The following is a 20,811-nucleotide window of genomic DNA, read 5'->3' on the forward strand; positions in this document are numbered from 1 at the left end:
TTCCATTTTCCTTCTTAAAAAGAAATGAGGAGGAGGAGGTAGGTAGATAACCGGTCATCTATGGCACCTGTTCTCTACTTCTGGAAAGTAGAGAACTATAGCATGTATTTTTCTAGCATTTATATAAAAGAACTACTGGATGCTGAATGTTTACTATGTTTAAACAACTATGTCAATCCAGCAATTGAACACACTAAGAGGGAAATTTAAGTTATAGAAAGTAGTAACATTTCCATTTGTAAATGTTACATCTGAGCACCAACTGGCTACACTGACCACAGGGATTGTACAAAACATGATCAGTAATGTAATTTAAGAAAAAAGAGCTGGGTGCCATGGCTCATGCTTGTCATGTCAGCACGTTGGGAGGCCAAGGCAGGAGGATCACTTGAGGCCAGGAGTTTGACATAAGCCTCGGCAAGACCTCGTCTCTACACAAAATAGTTTTAAAAATCTATTAGCCAAGTGTCGTGGCACACATCTGTAATCTCAGCTACTCAGAAGGCTGAAGCAAGATCACTTAAGCCCAGGGGTGCAAGGTTAGAAGTGAGCTATGATCATGCCATTGCACTCTAGCGTGGGTGGCAGAATGAGATGCTGTCTCAAAAGACAATACTGTCCATTCTTTCTGTACAGCTATGACTCCAAACTGCCTTAGTCCTCCAGAACTATGAACCCTAGATCATTAATTTCCCAACCGCAAAATCTAGGGTAGCGGATGCACTGCATCTTTCATCAAGTACATCGACTTCTCAGAAATGCTTGATAGGCATTCCCAGTGAACCAGCCTGAGGAGCAAATTCCTATGCACATTGATGAGACTTTATCCCATTTTCTTTTTAATACTGGAGAGTTCCCTTTCTGCAGCCCCTCACTCCTAGAAGGCAGGGAAAAAAAAAAAAAAAAAAAAAAAAAAAAAAAAAAAAAAAAAAAAAAAGACTTTCTCTGTATCTCCAAAGAAAAGGTTCCAGTGAAGCTTACAGACCCCTGACTTAGGGTGGGACTAGGTGTTAGTAGAAACTTCAGGGTAAGACTCAACTCTGAAATCCAGAGCTGATGGGTAGTGAAAGCAGAAACAGGACACGAGCAGCTAAGTTCACTAGAGAGAACAGGGTTGGAGTCTCAGGAGCAAACCCAGGTCACAACTAGAAACGGAGTTCTGGAAGCAAGGCAAAAGCATCCTGGAAATTTAGGTAGAAAAACTAAGGCTCCAAGAGGCAGCTGCAACTTCTGATGAATCAATGCCTGCTGTGAAGGGAGCATTAATGGATTGAGTCATGGCCAGGGCACCTGAGCAAGGCAGATCAGTCTATGACAATATTGAGGAAGACACCATAAAAGCTGGTCTCCTGGGACAGTGCCGATAGCTGCGTTGAATGAACAAATTCCACAATCCTCTCTTCAGTGCCTGCAATATGCTATTACTGTAAAATATGGCAAGTAATATCCCAGTTATAATTCATTAATGTCCCTTAGAGTCTTTGTTATCTTAACATTTTCAGTATCCATAAGTATTAAAAAGATGAAAATTCACTATGGCTACAAAACACCCTGAATATGAACAGCTTTTCTTTTAACTCTTCATGTGAAAGAGACATAACCACCTATGTTTTTTCCCTTGGAAGGTAAATTCAGTTGAAGCACAAAGTCAGAACTTTAGACTCAGCAGTCTGGTCTATAACTTCTTAGCCATAAAAAGTATTCTCATTCCAGAAATTCCTTCCTGCATTCCATTTTGCCACCCTTAAGACCTGCTTTGGGTACACCTCAAAGTATAATAAAGCCAACTTTCATCTTCTCATATGCCAGTTGATTACTGGCGAAGTTATATACATTTAAACTTCTAAGTTGATGAGTACATGTGCAGGTTATATAGATAATCTATACAACAAACCCCCATGACACAAGCTTATTTCATTGCCCAGGTATTAAGTCTAGTACCCATTATTTTTCCCGATCCTCTCTCTCATCCTCTGCTTTCTGATGGGAGAAATATAAAAATAACCAGTACTTTTCCCAATAAGGATAAAGCTACAGCTGCCCAGCTTTGCTACTTGCCTCTCCTCCTCAATGAGGTAGGGAATTGTTTTTGCTCACCCACAAAAATATTTTTACAGCACAAACTTGCACATATTGTAAAACTGAGCAATTCAGCTTAATCTTGCATGAAAAACCAACATGAATACAAGGGAATCGTGGATATGAAAAATTGAAGCACCAAATTCAACAGCCTGCAAACATACAAAGGCATTAACATTAGCTGCATACATGCAGATGTGTCCTGTGCTGGCTGGGAATCAGAATCTTCATTTTCTTCAGCTAAGTAGCTGTAAGATCTTATTCTTAATCAAAATATGAGCAGTGCCATTATAACGCTGCTGTGGGGTAACAGGCAAAATCCACCTATAGGTTTTATGTAGCGAGAAACAGAAATAGATACTAGAGTAGAATTCTAACTTCTCTGTCAAAATTCAGGTCATGTTTTGCCAGAAGTCATATTCCTACATTTTATGATCCAGAGCAATGGTTTTCAAAGGGTAAAAAACCATTTGACCAGCAGCACTTGGACAAGCAGCACCTGGTGGTGTCACCTGGGAGCTTGTTAGAAACATCTGGCAGAAATTCAGATTCTTGGGACTCACTCAGACCTACTGAATCAGAAACACTGGGGGTGGAGCCCAGCAAACTATTTTCACAGGGTTTCCAGGTGATTTGATGCATACAGAAGGTTTGGCTCAGGTCTACGGAGGGCTCAATAGGTTAAAACGAACAGTGCCTACAAACAGAAGTTGGAGGCATGCTCCAGACCTCATCGCATTCCCCAATCTAACCCGGTGGACAATCCAGATAAAGAGAAAGATTTTCATAGTTTAAAAATGATTCACACTTTGCCAAATGTTTCCCTTTAAATTTCTTTCATGCTTTGCGTTTCCACCTCCTTTTGACCACCACCACTTTCCAAAATGAACTGCTTTCACCTTTGTGAATTCCAAGCAAAGCAGCGATTTATGAAGTTAACTCAAGTAATAGCTATGCATTTTTATAATGCTCTGTGTCTTAAGCCTTCTTAAAGACTTCTATATAGTTGTGGTGTTTAATCTTCGCAACTCTAACGAAGTTTAACCTACTTGGAAATCTGTTTCGGACCTCTAGTAAATCGCTAATTACCATCTTTGGGGAACAGACTATATGAGGCACTTTTACAGGAAATTTCTAACAACTCTGCGAGTTGTCCCATGACAGCAAATACTCAATTTAAGAAAGTAGAAAACGTATTAAAACATACCATAAAATTACATTAAAATGAAATATTAACTTTCACAAATTCATGTTAAATCCTGTATAGATTTTATATGGTGCTATTTATTACAAAAAGTAATGTTGTAATAGAGAAGCCATCACCTCCCAGTAAGAGGGTAGAGGGAAGAGAATAACACATGACTTCAAATAATCCTGCTCCAAAAGAGTCTTTTTGCTTCTACATTTTCCTATTATCTGAACAAAGCACCTATTTTTTTCCCCTGAAAAAACTAAGGTTACATTCAAAATTTGGATAATTCAACAGGACTTGAGCTCTAAACCTAACTATATTATAACCTGAGAAGAGCTATAAAATTCCTTTTGTAGATTTTTGTTCCAGCTGTGTTTGTTCCCAAGTAGTTTGTGGGACTCCAATCAACCACACTGGCCTCTACAATGTCTTCATGGCATAGGTTATTAAGGTCATGTTTTACTGAATCTGCAGTACAGTTTAGGTTTGAGGGAGCCATAATTTGTGTGAGCACTCATGGGACAGATCATCTTCCATACATCATTCACTGTTAATGGACTCCCTGCCAAGACCAGCCACTGGTCCACAGAGTCCATGGTATCTGAGACTCACCAAGTTGTGAGCTTCTATACATCATTAGTTCATCACAGGTGTTCACCAGAAGACCTATGCAAGTACCAATGCTTGAAAGCAGCTTTCACATTTTGATCTACTGGCTATGAAACAGTTCCTCTTAGATTATCAGTTAAAATCACCTAAATTTACAGGCCTGGCCTGTGGCATTATCTGGAACACAGAACCTTTGAACAAACGGGCAAAAAATGCAAATGAGCCGTCCTTCATTCAGGCCTGCTCATTGCTGCTTTGGCCTTCCTGTTAGGTGGACAACATTACTCTTAGGTTAGCTCAGGAGTAGGGTCGGGGAGCCCTGGGATTCTCAGGATAGACTAGTAAATATCTTAATTTTATTAAAGTCACCCTCAGCATGGCCTCAAGTAGTATTTGGCTGCTTTAACCTGGGACACTCTTTCACAGAAATAAGTCTTCTTCAGGTAATCGTTTCTAGTCAGGCTCTGACTTTTCAACCTGAAGTTTGTTTTAAGGAGGGAAGGCTACACCTTAGGAGATGTGCAAGCCTTGTATGTGCCACTACTGCCATCTTTCCCGTTCATCTTCATGCTATACACACTATCCTTAGAATTGTATAAAGCATCATCTACTTGACAATTTCCATTACAAAATCATTACTTCACACCCCAAGTTCTCGATCGCTGTGGCTTCTGAAAGATTAGTGTTCAATGCCAAATTTAACCACCTTTTCTATGCTCATACTCAACGGGTTTCCATCAAAATATTTGTGATAAATTTACTAGCACTTAAAAAGGTAGACGTGCCTGACAAACAAATTTTTGATTTTGTAAAACAGAACATAAAGGGAGTAACTCCAAGTACTTTTGCTATTTAGCCAAGTCTTAATCTTCAAATTATCTTAACACTTCAGATTTTACATTTAACTAACTGATGAAGTTTCCTTTTGCACCTTTTCCATTTTTCATGGTTTGGCTTCTTTCCATAGATCTAGGGAAAAGGTTTGCAGATGTTAATATGCACTCCAACAAGTACATTTCTGGAACTTTAAAAGACAGGCTTACAATTTGTTTCATAATTTTTTCTCCTGCATGGTTCTGCCTCTTGGTTTGTTGTGCGTCAACTAAAATTCTTTTTTTTTTTTTTTTTTTTTTTTTTTAAAGACAAGAAGTTAGAAAGCAAAATTATACCCGAGGGAAGGCGGAATAAGGAAAGTAGGGGCTGGGTGCAGTCCCTCATGCCTGTAATCCCACCACTTTGGGAGGTTGGGAGTTTGAGACCAGACTGGTCGACATGGCAAAACCTGTCTCTACTAAAAATCAGCCGTGTGTGGTGGCGCACACCTGTAATCCAAGTTGCTAGGTAGGCTGAGCCAGGAGAATTGCTTAAACCTTGCAGGTAGAGGTTGCAGTAAGCCAAAATATCATGCCACTGTGCTGCAGCCTAGGTGACAGAGCACGACTCCATCCGAATTAAAAAAAAAAGGCAAGGAGTAGAGAGGGAACACTTTCAGTGATAAGCTACCTGGAGAAGTGAAATTCTGGGCAAAGTTGAACAAGGTGGGCCTCTGTTTCAAGTGTTCTCAGTCATGGAAAATGACTCTTGAAATACTTGCTTACTGCCCTTTCCCCCTGCATCTGAGTCAATTTAGAACTGTCAAGTTTAAAAAAGTTATACAAGCATGTCTTTCTCCCATTCCACTGCAACGCATCTGTAAATTTTAAATTCAAATGGCTTATTCATACTTTTCAAAAAGAAAAAAACAGTCTGCTGCCAAACCTGGCATCAGATGGGGATGGGAGTGGTATCTGCAACCCACAGAAAACAGAAAATTCTCATTGTCTGGAATGTGGAACTGGTAAATCTTTTCATCTTCATAGCATGACAGTAAGAGCATTCCATATGTAAGAACAATCACTAATTATGTTTGCATAAGTGTGTCACCATTACAGAGTAGAAAATGCACAAAAATCCAGGCTAAGAAAAATAACTTACTGCATATTGTTTTGTTTTTTACTACATACATGTAATTTTCCAAATATAGTCACCTATTATTCAAACCTAGGCAGATGGAAGGTGGTCTGGGAGTGCCATTTCATCTCCTTTCCCACAATGGTTGGCAAACATGAACAAACATTCTTACAAGTTGGTTTGCTGATGTGGAAATTTCCTTAGAGACCTGGGGCTTCCTTTTAAAACAAAGATGACAACTGTTTCATTAAGAAATTCACATGCAGCCTGCTACCTGCTTAAGGGGAAACATTTCCTTTGAGTCTAGATGGAGTAAATTTAATATACCTGTGAGTGTTAGGTGCACTGAATTTCTGGCAGAAGTCCAGAACTAAAAGAAGTAATGCATTATTTTTATTTATGAGAAGAAAAACAATCTGCTGCCAAACCCAGCTCAGGCATCAGAAGGGGTGGAGAGCAATCTGCAGCCCTTTGATAAGCAGCAGATGATCTTAACAGGATTTTTCTCAGGTGAGCATTCCCTTTAAGCAGAGCAAAGGGCCTAAAGGAGTTGTGGCTGGCTCTTCCTTTGCTGTCTTTACCTGAATACAGGTCAGGCCCAGGTCCCGGGGAGTGTCCCACAGTCCCCTCAGCAGCAGCATCTCTAGGGGAAGTGGCTGGCTGTAGGGGCTGCACAGTTAGGCAATCCGTGAGCAGGTCTGGATGGAGCTCTGTGCTGGACCGCAACTGAGAGAAGAAAACGGAAGAGACATCGATAAGGAAAGCTGGTCCTTGGATTATTTTCTTGGAAAGGCATCATGCTCTATCAGTTCAACTCAACCCACAAAAATTTATCAAGCAGCAACTGGGTGAGGCACAGGGCTTAGCCGAGTGTCAATAAAAGGGTCAGTTCTCCAATCCTAATAACACCTGGCAAGCGCTTCCGGAAAAATGTGGCTAGAGGCGGATTTGACTTCAGTCCTTGATATTTCCACTTCTGGGAACTCAACTTCCTATTATACTTCCTTTTATTTGCTCTGTATCTTATCGGAACTTGTATTGATAACAAGAACAAACTCAAGTAGATTTAATCCGTCTTGGAAAGTGCTTTTAAAATAGAAACACTGTCATGAAAACATCCCAGAAATGATTAAGAAATGCCCATTGAGATTTAGCTCCTAGATTTTCCATGAAAGGAAAATACTCGTTAAATTTTTAATTATGGAACATGATTCAAAGATAAAACAACGTCATTAAGAGCAACAGAACTCCAACAGTAAGTAACAAAAACAGAACAATTTAGATCCTATACATTGATGAGTTACATGTAAAAAAAAATAAAGCCAAATAAATGCTAGAATAAACTTAGGTGAAAAGTTATCTGATCTCTTAAGCATTTTTTAAAGTGTGATTGCAAGAACACACCATGGAAGAGGTTGTGACAAAAATATTAACGTTCTGCTTCTGCAAAAAAATACCTTGAAAGCAATCTAGAAATATATTACAAATATTGTAAATGGTAATCTTTGGTATTTGAAACTTGTGTGTGTAAATTGATTTTATACAGACTAACCTTTAGATACAGAGTATGCTTATGCATTCAGCAATTGAGTGTTACATACTTCTCTAGACCCTAGGAATACTGACTGCTTTTATGAAAGTTAGACTCTAGGTGGGGAAGCAGATGATGAACAAAAGTACAACCACAGATGGTGATAAATACTATGGAGAAAAGCAATGCAGAGAAGCGAGACAATGAGTAGGAGTAAGGGATGGCAACTTTAGACAGGGGATCAAGGAAAGCCTCTTGGAGATGGCATTCATAAGCAGCTTTGAAAGAAGTGAGGAATAAGCCCTGCAGACTTATGGGGAAACCTGCCTACCCTGAAGTGGGCCTGGATATTGTGCAAAGAAGGGTCAAGCAGGTGAGCCCGGGACCTGGGGAAGATAAATAGAAGATAAAACTAGAGATGAGAGGTGGGGAGGTGGAAATGGGAAGGAAACACTGGATAAAGCCTTGACATGAACAGAAACTGTTCAAGAAAAAGAGAAACCAAAATAAACATGAAAAATGTTCGGCACACTTGCAAAGAAGTGCTAGGTTAGAACATTTTTAGTTATCAAAAACTTAACGGTAGCAGTGAAAGTACAGCGAGAGACATTGTTAAACACTGTTCATAGGAGTGAATACTGGTATAAACAGTCTAGAGGGTATATGAGAATATTTTTTCAAGGTCCATAATCGAAATGATTCTAGAACTTGTCTTAAGTAGAAATGTTAAAGATTTGTGCCTCCTCAATATATACAAATATATAAAATAGCATTTATAACATTTTCCGATTTGGTATAGCGACTTAAAATGTCTTAAATGTCCCCAAGTAGGGCTAACCAATGCTTTCACATCAATTTGATAGAGTATTATGCAATCATTAAAATATTCATGAACACAAAAGCAAAAGTTATACAAAATGACAGTTATAATACATAGCTAAAATCAGAAAGTAATGTGATTGAACATTAAAACTGATTTTTGCTTTCAGTAGCAGTATGATTTTTTTAAAAAACCTTTTCTTTTGCTTTCCAAGTTTTCTATATTCCAATAATGTTCTGAAGCTGACCAATCTGGGGTGCATCTTTTCCAAACTTTCCATGCAATGACGACAGACCGATAGCTCAAAATCGGTCATAGAAGTATTTGCACCAATGGAAACTGGCAATTCTACCAACAGGCTTTTTCATCTAAAGAGCTGGTTGTTAAACATTACTAGCACACCACCGGCAATGACGGTGACCAAATTCTGATCAGAAAGAAACCGACATACAGCAATAAGTTACTATTTAGAGAGAATGATTTCTTGAATCTCAAAGCTTCATAAAGAAACAAATACACGTCCTGGTTTTAGCCCAAGAATATGAACATGGCACAGTGACCCTAAATACACAGAAGGTACATTTAACAGGTAGGGACCGAGACATGACTGTTATGATTTCCTCAGCTGTGGCACATCAGAATCTGACCAGGACTGTTAGTGCCTAACTCTAATCAGGACTTTTGGAAGATAGGTTAGTATTGAAATAAATATAACACATGCTGTTTAAGAAACACTAGGGGGGGAAAAAAAGGCTTGGAATGAGTTCTGGCGATCACTTTTAATTTATGTTCCATCATTAAAATGATCTGGGGTCCACATGTTTTACTAAGGGCAGACATGGATGCTTCTCTGCTTTCTATTACCAACTGCTCTAGGGTTTTACAGTTATCAGTACCAATGAGGTCTTTGCAAGGAATTTCACGGCTAGGGTTACTCCTGGCGTCAAAGGCTGGTAGTTCTTTCGTCATTTCACTAAATATTCTTGTTTTCCAACAGTGCGATTCCATACAACTTTATGATGAGAGTTAATTTGGTTTTCTTTGGGATTAGGCATGATTCTACAAAGTGCTTAAGTTGAACATGCCTAGGGACTTTATGTACAATTTCCCAGAGAGCCAAATGCATAGAAATGCAATCGTCATATGTAAGTGTAGTATCCCGCCCAGATCTTCGGACCAGGAAAGGGACTTTCAGGCCCCTTAAGATTGTTAAGCATTCTCTAGTACAGGAATTATCTAAAGGGTGAGGCAGGAGGCACATAGCAGAAATCTCTTGGGAGGCTGGTCTCTCAATAGTTTTATATTTGGAATAAGAAGCCCAACTAATATAAAATTGTATAATGAATATTTTACCAACATCTTAGCCATTAGGAATAAAGAAGAGGGAAATTTTTCAATTGCAGCAGTGAGGGTCTTTACCCGTGGTTCCCAATCTTGGGAGTGCATCAGAATCACCTGCAGTGCCCCACCCCAAAGCTGCCAATTCAGTAAGTCTGCCAAGCATTGGTAAGTTCCCAGGTGAAGATGCTTCTATTGGTCTCGGGATTACACCTTTCGAAATATCAGTCTCTATAAAAATTTTGATGAGAACCTAAGATTTTTCTGGTGATGGAAAGAGGAAATGAACGGTGGAAACAAGGAATTATAAAAACCTAGCATTTTTTCACGTGAGAACAGAAACCTTCTCATTTTCCTTTATTAGCTGTGACTAATAAAGATCTTTCTGAAGCTGTGACTTTGGAACTCTAGTTAGCAGTTACTAGGTAAAGCCACACGAGGAGAGAGTATGTCCAAGTGCTAGGAATGTATGCAAGTCATTGGACTTAGAGATACTGGGAAGGCAAATTCCAACTCATGCAGGGATGAGCCTGTCACGTTTTGTAGCTCGTCACTGTAAACTATCTTGACAGTTTTCTAAGAAGCCTCCTTGAGACATCTGGAACTTTAAAGTGTAATGTTACCTCCAGTGAGGAGCAACCATTAAGCCCAGGGCCATACACACAAAATAATTCTTAGCTTTCCTGTAACACATGACTTTCTTCAGACCTCATGATAAAAAGCGGTTAAATGAGGCTCATGTCTTAAAAAGTTTGGATTTTCACAGGAATAAAAGGTTAAAAATTTTCAATCTAGATTACATGCTCTTATCAGAGAGCAAAGGACTTGCCCTTAAAGTCTCAACTGCTTTTTGAAGAAAAAAAGTGGAATCTGAAGCCAGAGTCAATTCATTTCTTTCAAAGGACTGCTGTGTTACACGGCACCAAGAACCTTTGTTCACGTCGTATTATGTGAACCATGTTCCTGAAATCACTCAGCTTTTCTGCCCTAATCACACTCCATTGGGGCCAGGGAGGTTCTGTGCCACTTTGTCCTTCTCATTCCTTTATCAAATATTTCTTAGGCCTCAACCCCATACCAGGCACCGTTCTAGGGGCCAGAAATACAACAGCAATCTAAAAAGACTTCAGAGAAATTTCCATTCGAGAGAAAGCAGAACATAGTAAGCTAAATTATAAAGAAAGGGGCAAGTGCTACAGAAAAAAACGGAAGCATAGATGAGATAGCAAGTGATGGGGAAAACTAGGACCTTGAGAGATTTGAGGAAAACCCTAAAAAAAAAAAAAAAAAATGGAGTACCGAGACCAGCTTGATTGTAGAAACCCCCACCCAAGCATGTTTCTAGAAATTGCTTCTTAAACGCGCCTAGAGACCTTATGTAAAATTTCTGAGAAAAAGTCGTAGGCATAGAACTATACTCATAAAACAGAAATCTAGTGCTCAAAGTATTAAGAAACAAAAATAGAACAGCAAAGCGGGAGAGAGAGAGACAGCATCTAACGCCATGCTTTACACGCTTCTGAGCTAAGCGTCTTGAGTAGATGCTGACCCACGTATTTATCCTCTCTGAACAGGTGATTATTATCAACGGGCAGGTGTTCTGTGTTTTCTCATAGAACCAAGATAAACTAGGCAGGCAGCTGGTGCTTGCTTACCACTGATCAAAGGCAAACCAGAAAGCGTTCTCCACGAGGGAGCCACGGGGGCAGGGTAACTGGTGTATGATATACTCTTTACCACTTTAGAACACCCCCAGGCAGTTTTGCACTTGGGGGGTCAGAAATAACTGGTTGGTATCCAGTTATTCAATCACTCATCTAGGTGTGTGACTGCTGTGTTGTGAAGGAATTCTGTTGATGGGCTTAACATCTACTACAGTCAGTTGACTTTAAAAACAGAAGATTATCTCTTACAGTCTGGGTGGGCCTCATCCAATCAGTGAAACACCTGAAGAGCAAAAAAACTGAAATTTCACTAAAAAAAGAAGAAATTCTGCCTGTGGACCACAGCATCAGTTTCTGCCCAAGAGTTTCTGGCCTGCCCTACAACTTTCTGACTTGTCAACCCCAATAATCTCATAAACAAATCTCTTGAAATTAGTATCTCTCTCCCCACTCCCACACACATAATATAGATGTGTATCTTGGAGAATCTCTTAAATCATATAAAAGATTCACTCTGATTACTGTGCAGAAAATAGGAGGAGGACAGGCGTCCGGTTAGGGGCTATTACAACAATCTGGATGAGAAATGCCAGCAGCTTAAGGGAACCAGAGGTGGTGAGACGTGGTCAGTTTCTGTTTGGAAGGTCGAGCTGAATTTAGTGTGGAATATGTGAGAGAGAGACAGGAGTTGAGCATAGCTGTAAGTTTTGGCTTGAGGAACAGCAAAGGAAAACAGAGAAGTTGCAGGTTGAAGGTAAATCAGTAATTTGGTTTTGAATGTGTTAACACTGAGATGACTCCTGGACATCAGGCAGAGAACCTGCAGGCACCTGCACAGAGAGGGCAGGTTCACAAAGCACAATGGGGCCGGACCACAAATAGCAACTCAGGCTCTCTTCTCTCACCAATCCATTCTGTGATATCAAATGGACTCTCCTATAATTGAGTTTATGGTGCTATTCCCAAGGTGCAAATAACCTCACATATTGCTTAGCACACAAGTCCCAAAAGGCTAAGACATTAAGCGCCTCCATCCTGTGACTGTACGGTGTACCATGGATGCGTATTTCCCCAGGTCCCGACAAAAGCCTATCTCACTGCAAACATCCGACGTAGTATGCTGTTCATCCCTCCTGCCCGGAATGGACGGGGGGATGAACAGCATACTACGCGGGATACTACTGCCTGGAATGGACAGAGGGGATGAATAGCATACTACTCCTCCTAAGTAACTGCTCCAAGATCCCGTTTGTGATTCACCTCCTAAATGAAGCATCCCCTGACCAGACCAGTTCACACTGGGCCTCTCAGGGTACAAGAAGGACTGCAGAATCCACTTGCAACACTCCTATGATTGTACATGTGCACTTTGTTTCCTGTTATAAATTTAATCTGCACAATTGTGTTGGTCAGTGCCTGAGGACCAGGCTGGCTCCCACTTAAGCTTTTAAAAATCCACAACACCTAGCAGTGTGGGACCAGCATCATGGTAAATCATTTAATCACTAACTGCCAAGTGGATTTATAAGAATGAGCCACAATTCTTTATGCAAAGGAAGCTATAATCTCTTGGTGAGTGAATATGTTTAAAATAGACAATGTGATCCTCTCTTAATTTACCTTCCTAAGGGAGAATTTTCAAAGATTACAGGTAATATAAATGTGGCAGAGAGACTACTGATGCTCTGCCCAGCTCCCCTCTGATCCCTTCGATTAGCAATGTGCTGCTGCCCTCTGCTTTGCTGTGTCCGTACCCCAGCTTCCGTGTACTTTAGATCCAATGTCTAGCATTCTCCATCCCTAACACACACACACAAACACACACACAACTAAACAGTACTTTTTTGCCTCAAAGCGAGACAAATGCTGAGATGCTATGTTCCGGAGCTCCCTGTGGGATTGGGCTAGACTGAGATCACCTGAACTGGCACCCGTGCCTAGCTTTTTCCCCTTCCCCCATCCTCTCCTGAGCTCTCTTGCAAGCACATCCTTCATAAATTACATGCACCTGAATCCTTGGCTCACAGTAGGCTTGTGGGGCAGCCAATTTAGTAAACATTCCAAACTTACTTTGATTTGGTTCAAGAATGTCAAGAGACAATCAGCAGGACTTAAAAGGATAGTCTGATCACATCCATTCATTTCTCTTTTGTACCTGCTTTGCCCACACACCAGGAGTATGGAAAATAGATGTTTAATGAAAGTGGGGTATTCTAAACCATCCTGGATAATACCAAAAGCATAATTGTGGAGGCTAAATTAAAAATAAGACCCCAATTTGCCAAAACAATCAGGACTGAAAGGGGCTTCAGATGTCACTGTGACCAAACCTCTATCTTATGCCTGACTTCCCTAACAGCAACCTGTAAGTAGCTTGTCAGACTTTGCTGCTTGATACAGTATAGTAAGGGGCAATGCCCTCATTTTGGTTTTTAGCCACAACTTTAGACAGTTCCCATAGTCAAAAAGACTTTTTTTTTGTATACTGAGTCCTACTCTGACCCTCAGAAACTATTAGAATTGCTTGTATCCTTTTATTCATACACCTGCAGGAAGGCTCATGGACATAGACTTGGACAACTCTGAGTCTCAGAAACCAGTTTGTGAGCCTCTGAATGTTGGTGATTCTGGTCTTCGAGGAATTATTTTAGGGCCCAATTTCCCAACCTATCCAGGCACAAGTAAACAAATTGGCTTCTTCGTTTTTATACAATCTCCCAATATGAAATATTTGTTTAAAATGACAGTTTTTCAACCTTAATAGTGAAATCACCTATCAAGGTTTGACAGGGTTCCTGCATGCCGAAATTTGAGCTGCTCCCCTAACAATGCTGGGATTTTTTTCCTAATATATAAAAACAAGGCACCATCAATTGTGATTTGTATTTTTTTTTGTACGGAACTATTCTGTTAATGTTTATAAGCTCTTGCAACAAGAGATGGAAATTTCACTTCTGTCATTTTCTCATTTCAGATATGATTGAATAATCATCCAAGATTAAGTGAGTCAAGTGGAAATAATTAGGAAAGGGAAAAAGGCTCAGAATCTTCGATTTTCAGTTCCATTAGATTTTATTCTAGGAGCAAACGCATTCTGTTGGTCTGAAGCGAGACATACTTCCAAAGAAAACGAGGCACAGAGGACTTTTGTTTTCCCTTTCTCCAATGAGCACAGTCCATCTGAGCCATGCGTGTTTATGCATCACCTTGTAGGGATCCCTTTGTTCTCCAGAAATCAAGTGCCACCAAAATATGTTTCTGAAGAAATTAAGCCAGAAGGAAAGATGAGTAGGATTTTTTTCCCAGAGGGTTAAGGTTTATTACCAGAACATTCTTATCAAGTGTTCTCTATGACACTTCAAGCAACGTAGATCTTGGGGAATTAACTCGTTGCCAAAAGGCTTAAAAATAATTACAATGAATTAACCTATTATATTAATCACAATTAATTTTCAGTTGAATCTAAGAATTCCATCTCTGGGGGATTCCTTAGCACTGACATATAGGAAGTGGCTTTGGCATATGATAGGTAATTAATCTCCAACAATCTGCTGTTAAATTCACTTCCTTTAGGAATGACCAATTTGCAAAGAGGACCAATTTGCAAATAGAAATGAGAGTGAAGAGTTAGAGAAATGGCATGGGAAGAAATCTTTTCGAGAACATAAACGACCAACTCGGTGCTCTGAACATCTGTATAGGGGATACCTATTTGGTTAGCAGTGACTCCAAAGGCCCAAAATTTTATCCATAGCTGATGAATGAACATTCCAAAATATATGAATGGGTACACTTGCTGGGGTATATCTCACTAAGATCCTGAAAAATCAGTGCCAGTAGGAGACAATAAAACTAATTATTTGGTAAAAAAAATGAGGATTTATGGAAATTGTTCAAAGAAACATAGAATTTCAGAGCAAAAAGGAATTAGGGCACAAAATTCTTACCCACCAACTCTGCAGCAAGTCTATACAACTGAAATTTCTGTGATGTTGGAAAGCATCTGCACTGCACTAATTGGTAGCCACTGGCCACATGTGATTAATGAGCATTCGAAATGTGGCTTATGCAACTCAGGAATTTTAATTTCATTTAGTTTTAATTAATTTAAATTTAAATTAATAGTAATGAAATGCACAGCACTACTGCATACCATGGTAGCAGTTCAGCCTGTGTCTAAATCCTTTTGATGACAGGGAACTTCCTTCCTTACCACTAAGCACCCTCCATTGCTAAACAGATCTCATCATTTAAAAAGTTTTGCCTCAAGTTGAACTATGATCTGCCAACTATAGATCCACACCCCTGGGGTTTATTCCTCCCCTCATCCCCTAGACCACACAGATTAACTGCTCATAGTCTACTTTTTCAGTGTTTTAGTATTTGAGAAGCTTCAAAACGCTGTAGTATTACAGAATTTCAGCCATGGAAGGGGCCATGGTTTAGCTTCTTTATTGTCCCTTCCCTGTTAGCAGATTTTTCTCCAGACTAAAAAAAATTTTGTTTTGTTATTTATTTATTTTGAGACAGTCTTGTTGTGTCACCCAGGATGGAGTGCGGTGACATGAACATGACTCACTGCAGCCTCAGTCTCCTGGGGGTTCAAGCAATCCTCCTGCTTCAGCTTCCCAAGTAGCTGAGACCACAGGCATGGGCCACCACATCTAGCTAATTAAAAACCAATTTTTTTTAGAGACAGGGTCTCACCATGTTGCTCAGGCTACTCTCAAACTCCTGGGCTCAAGCAGTCTTCCCACTTCAGCCTCCCAAGGTGCTGAAATTACAAGCAGGCCAAGTTTTTTATATAGACAAGAGGACACTTAGTTAGAAAGAGCTTGGGGCTTTTAGTTCAACTATTGTGTGATACTGGGCAAGTATATTCAATTTCCTGAGTATAGTTTTCCTTATGTAAAATAAGGATAATACCAGTAGAGATCTTGCTTGTTTTGAGAACTAAATCAGATAAGATGGAGAAAGCAGCCAGGCGCAGTGGCTTATGTCTGTAACCCCAGCACTTTGGAAGGCTGAGGCCAAAGGATCACGAGGTCAGAGGATCACGAGGTCAGGAGTTCGAGACCAGCCTGACCAACAGTGAAAACCTGTCTCTACTAACAACACAAAAATTAGTCAGGTGTGGTGGCATGCACCTGTAGTTCCAGCTACTCAGGAAGCTGAGGCAGGAGAATCGCTTGAACCCAGGAGGTGGAGGTTGCAGTGAGCCGAGATCATGCCATTGCACTCCAGCCTGGGCAACAGAGCGAGACTCAGTCTCAAAAAAAAAAAAAAAAAAAAAAAAAAGAGAGATACAGAAAGCATCTAATACTATGCTTGGAACACAGAAGTCATTTACTAAACCATTAGTCCCTGCTCTCTCATATAGCATGTTATTCCATTCAGCACCTTAATTACTCTATATACTGAGGCTCAATGGCCTACGTGTAAATGACATCCAAATATTAATAGAGTTAACCAGCTGTCTGACCAGAACAGAATACAACAGAACAAACACATCCCTTATTCTAGCCTTTCTGTCTCTATTCATACAACCTAAAATAGTCATAGCTTTTTAAAATCCATGTTGTTTCCTTCATTTGTTCATTCATTCAGCACATATTTCTAGATTCTGTACCATGTACCCCAACTACGCTGGGCTCAGGAGATAAAGTGGTGCATAAGACAAGTGAAATTCCTTGCTCTCGCAGAGTTTACAGTGTGGCATGAACAAAGCTCATCATCAGTAAAATCCTTAGATCTTTTTCCAGATGCTATGCTCTTTGTGTCCGATGGCTCTTTATCCTAGGAAGAAGCTACCTTTCTAAAGCTGCATTGCTGTTGAGTGGTACAGAACCTCTTCTTGGCTACATATCATTCAAGTCAAGCACTCAGTGGGCTACCGTGTATCCTTCTTTAGTGCCTGTGAAAACTTAATTAAAACATTCACTGGCGTTAAGGATGATGTTAAATGTCTACCCCAAAGTGAGTTGTATAAAAAAAATTGTCTCCACCCTATGAATTACACTAAGTCATTAGTAACCACTTATAATAGCTTATCCACACTATGGATCACAAATGGATTTGAACTTTTGTATCCTTACTAACAAACTGTTGGACAATTATGAGAAAGATGTTTAACATCACTTTAGCTTAGTTTTCTTTGTATGATGTGGATAATAATGGCACCTAATTTATAAGGCTGCTGTTAGGGATCACAAATAGATAAGAAAGCATTTCACCAATACATGTTATATAATCAATGTTAAACACCTGCTGCCATTTCTATTATAATTTTTACTAACATTCAGTGTAGGAGCACTGTTAACACTCCATAGCATGCACTCCTGTTTTCCTTTTTCTCCCACCCATTTTTAGGGGATACATTTCCTCTTTCTTTATCAGCTTCTTCCTTTTGTAAGCCATAGTGTGGCAACATGGCAAGGGGAAATGGATGGAGACTTTGGGGTCAAATAGCTACAGGTTCATATCACAGCTCTGCCACTTACTGCTATGTAGCCTTTGGCAAGATAACCTCTCAAGATTTCAGAACCTTTGCACAATGGAGTGATAACATTAGCTCCATAGGTTTATAACAGAATTACGTGTGGTGACCGAAGGACAATGGCTCTTGTTGCATATAATTAATTTTCTTTTTTACTCAAGAAAAGGCTATTATATTCATTAAGAGTGAGACCTTTGTTAGTAACACACTGGGGTCTCGCTTAGCCTTAGAACTGGAGTCCCCACCAGTGTCCTAATCAAGATACGAGCACAGTTTTCGAGGATACATAGAGCCATGGAATTATTCTATCTCAGGATAATGCAGCCAGTGTTCATCCTCTTGGAAGAGACTAAAACATACTAGAAACCAGAACCAACAACAAAATGTTTTTAGAGCACTCTGAGAACTTCATCTAGATGTCCTAATACCAAAATCTGTCCCACTATCTAGCTATGCTGGACAGAGTTGAGGAGCTGAGGTTCAAAAGGATGTTGAAATCAGAAAGGCATGCAACTTGTAATTTTTGCATTGTTACATTTGTGAAAACATAATTTTCTTCCTAAGTCAATATTTTTCTAAAACTCACACTGAGAGTCTTACATTTATTTTTCTAACTGGAAAATGATACACAAATGACACAGTCAAAGGCGAATTCAAGCTTCATTCAGAGGCATGTCTTAAAAGCAGATGACTAAACTGAAGAATGCATTCTTTTTTTAGAAAAACAGAGAAATGTTAATATGGAATTTCACTTTGCCATGAAAAACATCCCCCTTCACCCTTTGGGGCCTGGTTATGGGGTTGTGAAGACTCAAAGCAAGATGAAGGGTTTACTTTTATCACAGCTTCATAAATTCCTCTGACACTAGTTCATTGCACTAATGTGACCACACACATTCCATCCCATCCATTCAAGTGTAGCATTTTTCTTTCTATTCAAGTATTCTCAAGGTTTAATTAAAGCAGCCAGCTATCTAGTAATTACATCCCCCGTCCATCTTACCAGCTCCGTATTGTCTTCCCTTAAATTGATTTCTGACTACCGCTCCTGCCTATGTTACAGCTTAGGAAGTGTGGGGAGGGACTCACTATAAAAGTCAGTGGATCTCATTTTTTTCTGCCTTTCATTTAATTACAACAGATTGAGTGAAGAAGATTTAAGGCTGATTTTCATGTGCATGAGTGTTTGGACAATTGTAAAAGTACCTACTTCTAAAAGTTGAAGGCTGTTGTTTCAATGGAGAACACTTGCTTTTTTCCTCTCCCATCCGTTCTATACTCAACAGTCAACTTAGTTTTTCTTCTCATTCAAAGCCCTTTAGTGACTCTCCCCCCAGACATTACCTATAGCCCAAATTCATGGGCTTTAACACGCTGGCTCTCACCTAGCTTCACGTGGCTTCATGTCCATGCTGGAGGTCATGCAGAACCCAGATATTCCTGTAGTCTTTGTTTATTCTCACTCTCAAATCTCATGCTGTACTCTGGCCACAAACCTCCCTCATCTGGAGTCCCCTTTTCTCTGGATTCTACATGTCTACAATAAATTCTACATATTCTCCAAGGTCCAATTCAATGTCAGTTGTCCCTTGAAGTTTTACCAGGCCTTTCCATTCCAAGGTAATTTCATTCTTTTTCATATACTAAGAGCAATTTCTCTTCATCTTGCTGTTGGCACTCATGGTTTTCTACATTTTATATAGCTATTTAGAAATTATATCTATATGTATGCACATCATAAAAGACAAAAAGGGCTTTATAAACCCTTGGTTGTTTGATCATGCAATCTAAAGCAGTCCCTCTTTTCACATGAAAGGTACCCAATAAATGTTTGGGGAATGTGTGAATAAGTAAATGAATGAATAACAAATGAGTCAATGACTGCAGAGGGTTTATTAATCCATGCTTAACCTTTGGGGCAGGCCCCAAAGAAAAATGAAATCATGTCTCCTGCAACCCCAGGGGAAGAAAACAATGGGGCAATTTAAGTATGCCTACATTATCAATTAAGAATAAAACAGAAAATAGCCAAGTGACATTGAACAGAAGTTTTTTTAAAAACACACTTGGGGAGTTTCTTTCTTTCTTTTTCTTTTTTTAGTAATAGTGTGTTTGCTCTGTTGTCCAGGCTGGAGTGCAGTGGCGTGATCACAACTCACTGTAGCCTTGAATTCCTAGGCTCAAGCTATCCTCCCGCCTCAGCCTCCTGAGTAGTTGTGACTACATCTGTGCACCACTAAATCTGGCTAAATATTTTTGAATTTTTGGCCTTTTTTTTTTTTGGAGAGATAGGGTCTCACTATGTTGCTGAGGCTGGTCTCAAACTCCTGGGTTTAAGCGTTCCCCTGGACTTGGCCTCCCAAAGTGCTGGGATTATAGGCATGAACCTCCATACCCAGCTGAAGTTTATTTCCTTATAATATTCAGCCCCCATTCATGTCAAATGTTACTAGATAACACTATTCACATTTATATGTTGCCTCTTGGAATGTGGAAATGAACAATCCTTCCAACAGGAAATGCTAATTCACTACATTATACTTCATATCTTTCATTCATCTGGAAGGGCCGGGAACAAATCCAATTTTCTACCTTGCTTCTAAAGAGTCCATGTCTAGTATAAATTTGATAAGTAGAAAACAGAAATTTCAAGCTGATTGAGTCCCAAATTATACACTCCCGTCCCCTGTCTGACAGACTGCACAGCCAAGATGAGAACCTTCCTTCGGACCGCGGATTAAGTAAGCGACTGGCTGGTAACCCTGGTCACTCACACTGGCCCTGCTCACACCCAGTCTTTAACACTGCCCCAAAGCCATTTTTCCCCCCGATGGAATTAATGCCACTAAAGTAAGAGCTTGCTCGTGGTGTATTTTTCATCAGTGCACAGAATTGCTGTCAGTTACTTCCCTCTTCTTATCTAAGGAGTGTATGCCTTAGAGCAATGCATGAATCACTTGACCTTTTTATGCTCCAGTGAAATAAAGCTCCTCTCCTTGTTCATCAGAAAAGAGGACTGGCTTGAAGAAGTACCTCAGAGTGACGCCCAAGATGGGGACTAGACTCTCCCAGAGCATTCCTGCGGCATATGTAGACTCTGCCAAAGTCATCTTCATGTTTACCATCTACCAT

The 20,811-nt window shown here is 39.9% G+C and overlaps 1 protein-coding gene across 1 annotated transcript in view; it reads right to left on the reverse strand.

Annotated features, from left to right (window-relative positions):
• Positions 1-20,811, reverse strand: part of GLIS3 (GLIS family zinc finger 3) — a 486,336-nt gene that overhangs the window by 63,722 nt on the left and 401,803 nt on the right. The window contains exon 7 of the mRNA XM_032291036.1: positions 6,412-6,556. Within this exon, the coding sequence (XP_032146927.1) occupies positions 6,412-6,556 (145 nt within the window). The remainder of the gene's footprint in view (positions 1-6,411; positions 6,557-20,811) is intronic.

Source organism: Sapajus apella, unplaced genomic scaffold (assembly GCF_009761245.1).
Source record: "Sapajus apella isolate SASKATOON/1434 unplaced genomic scaffold, GSC_monkey_1.0 scaffold24, whole genome shotgun sequence".
NCBI classification, from domain to species: domain Eukaryota; kingdom Metazoa; phylum Chordata; class Mammalia; order Primates; family Cebidae; genus Sapajus; species Sapajus apella.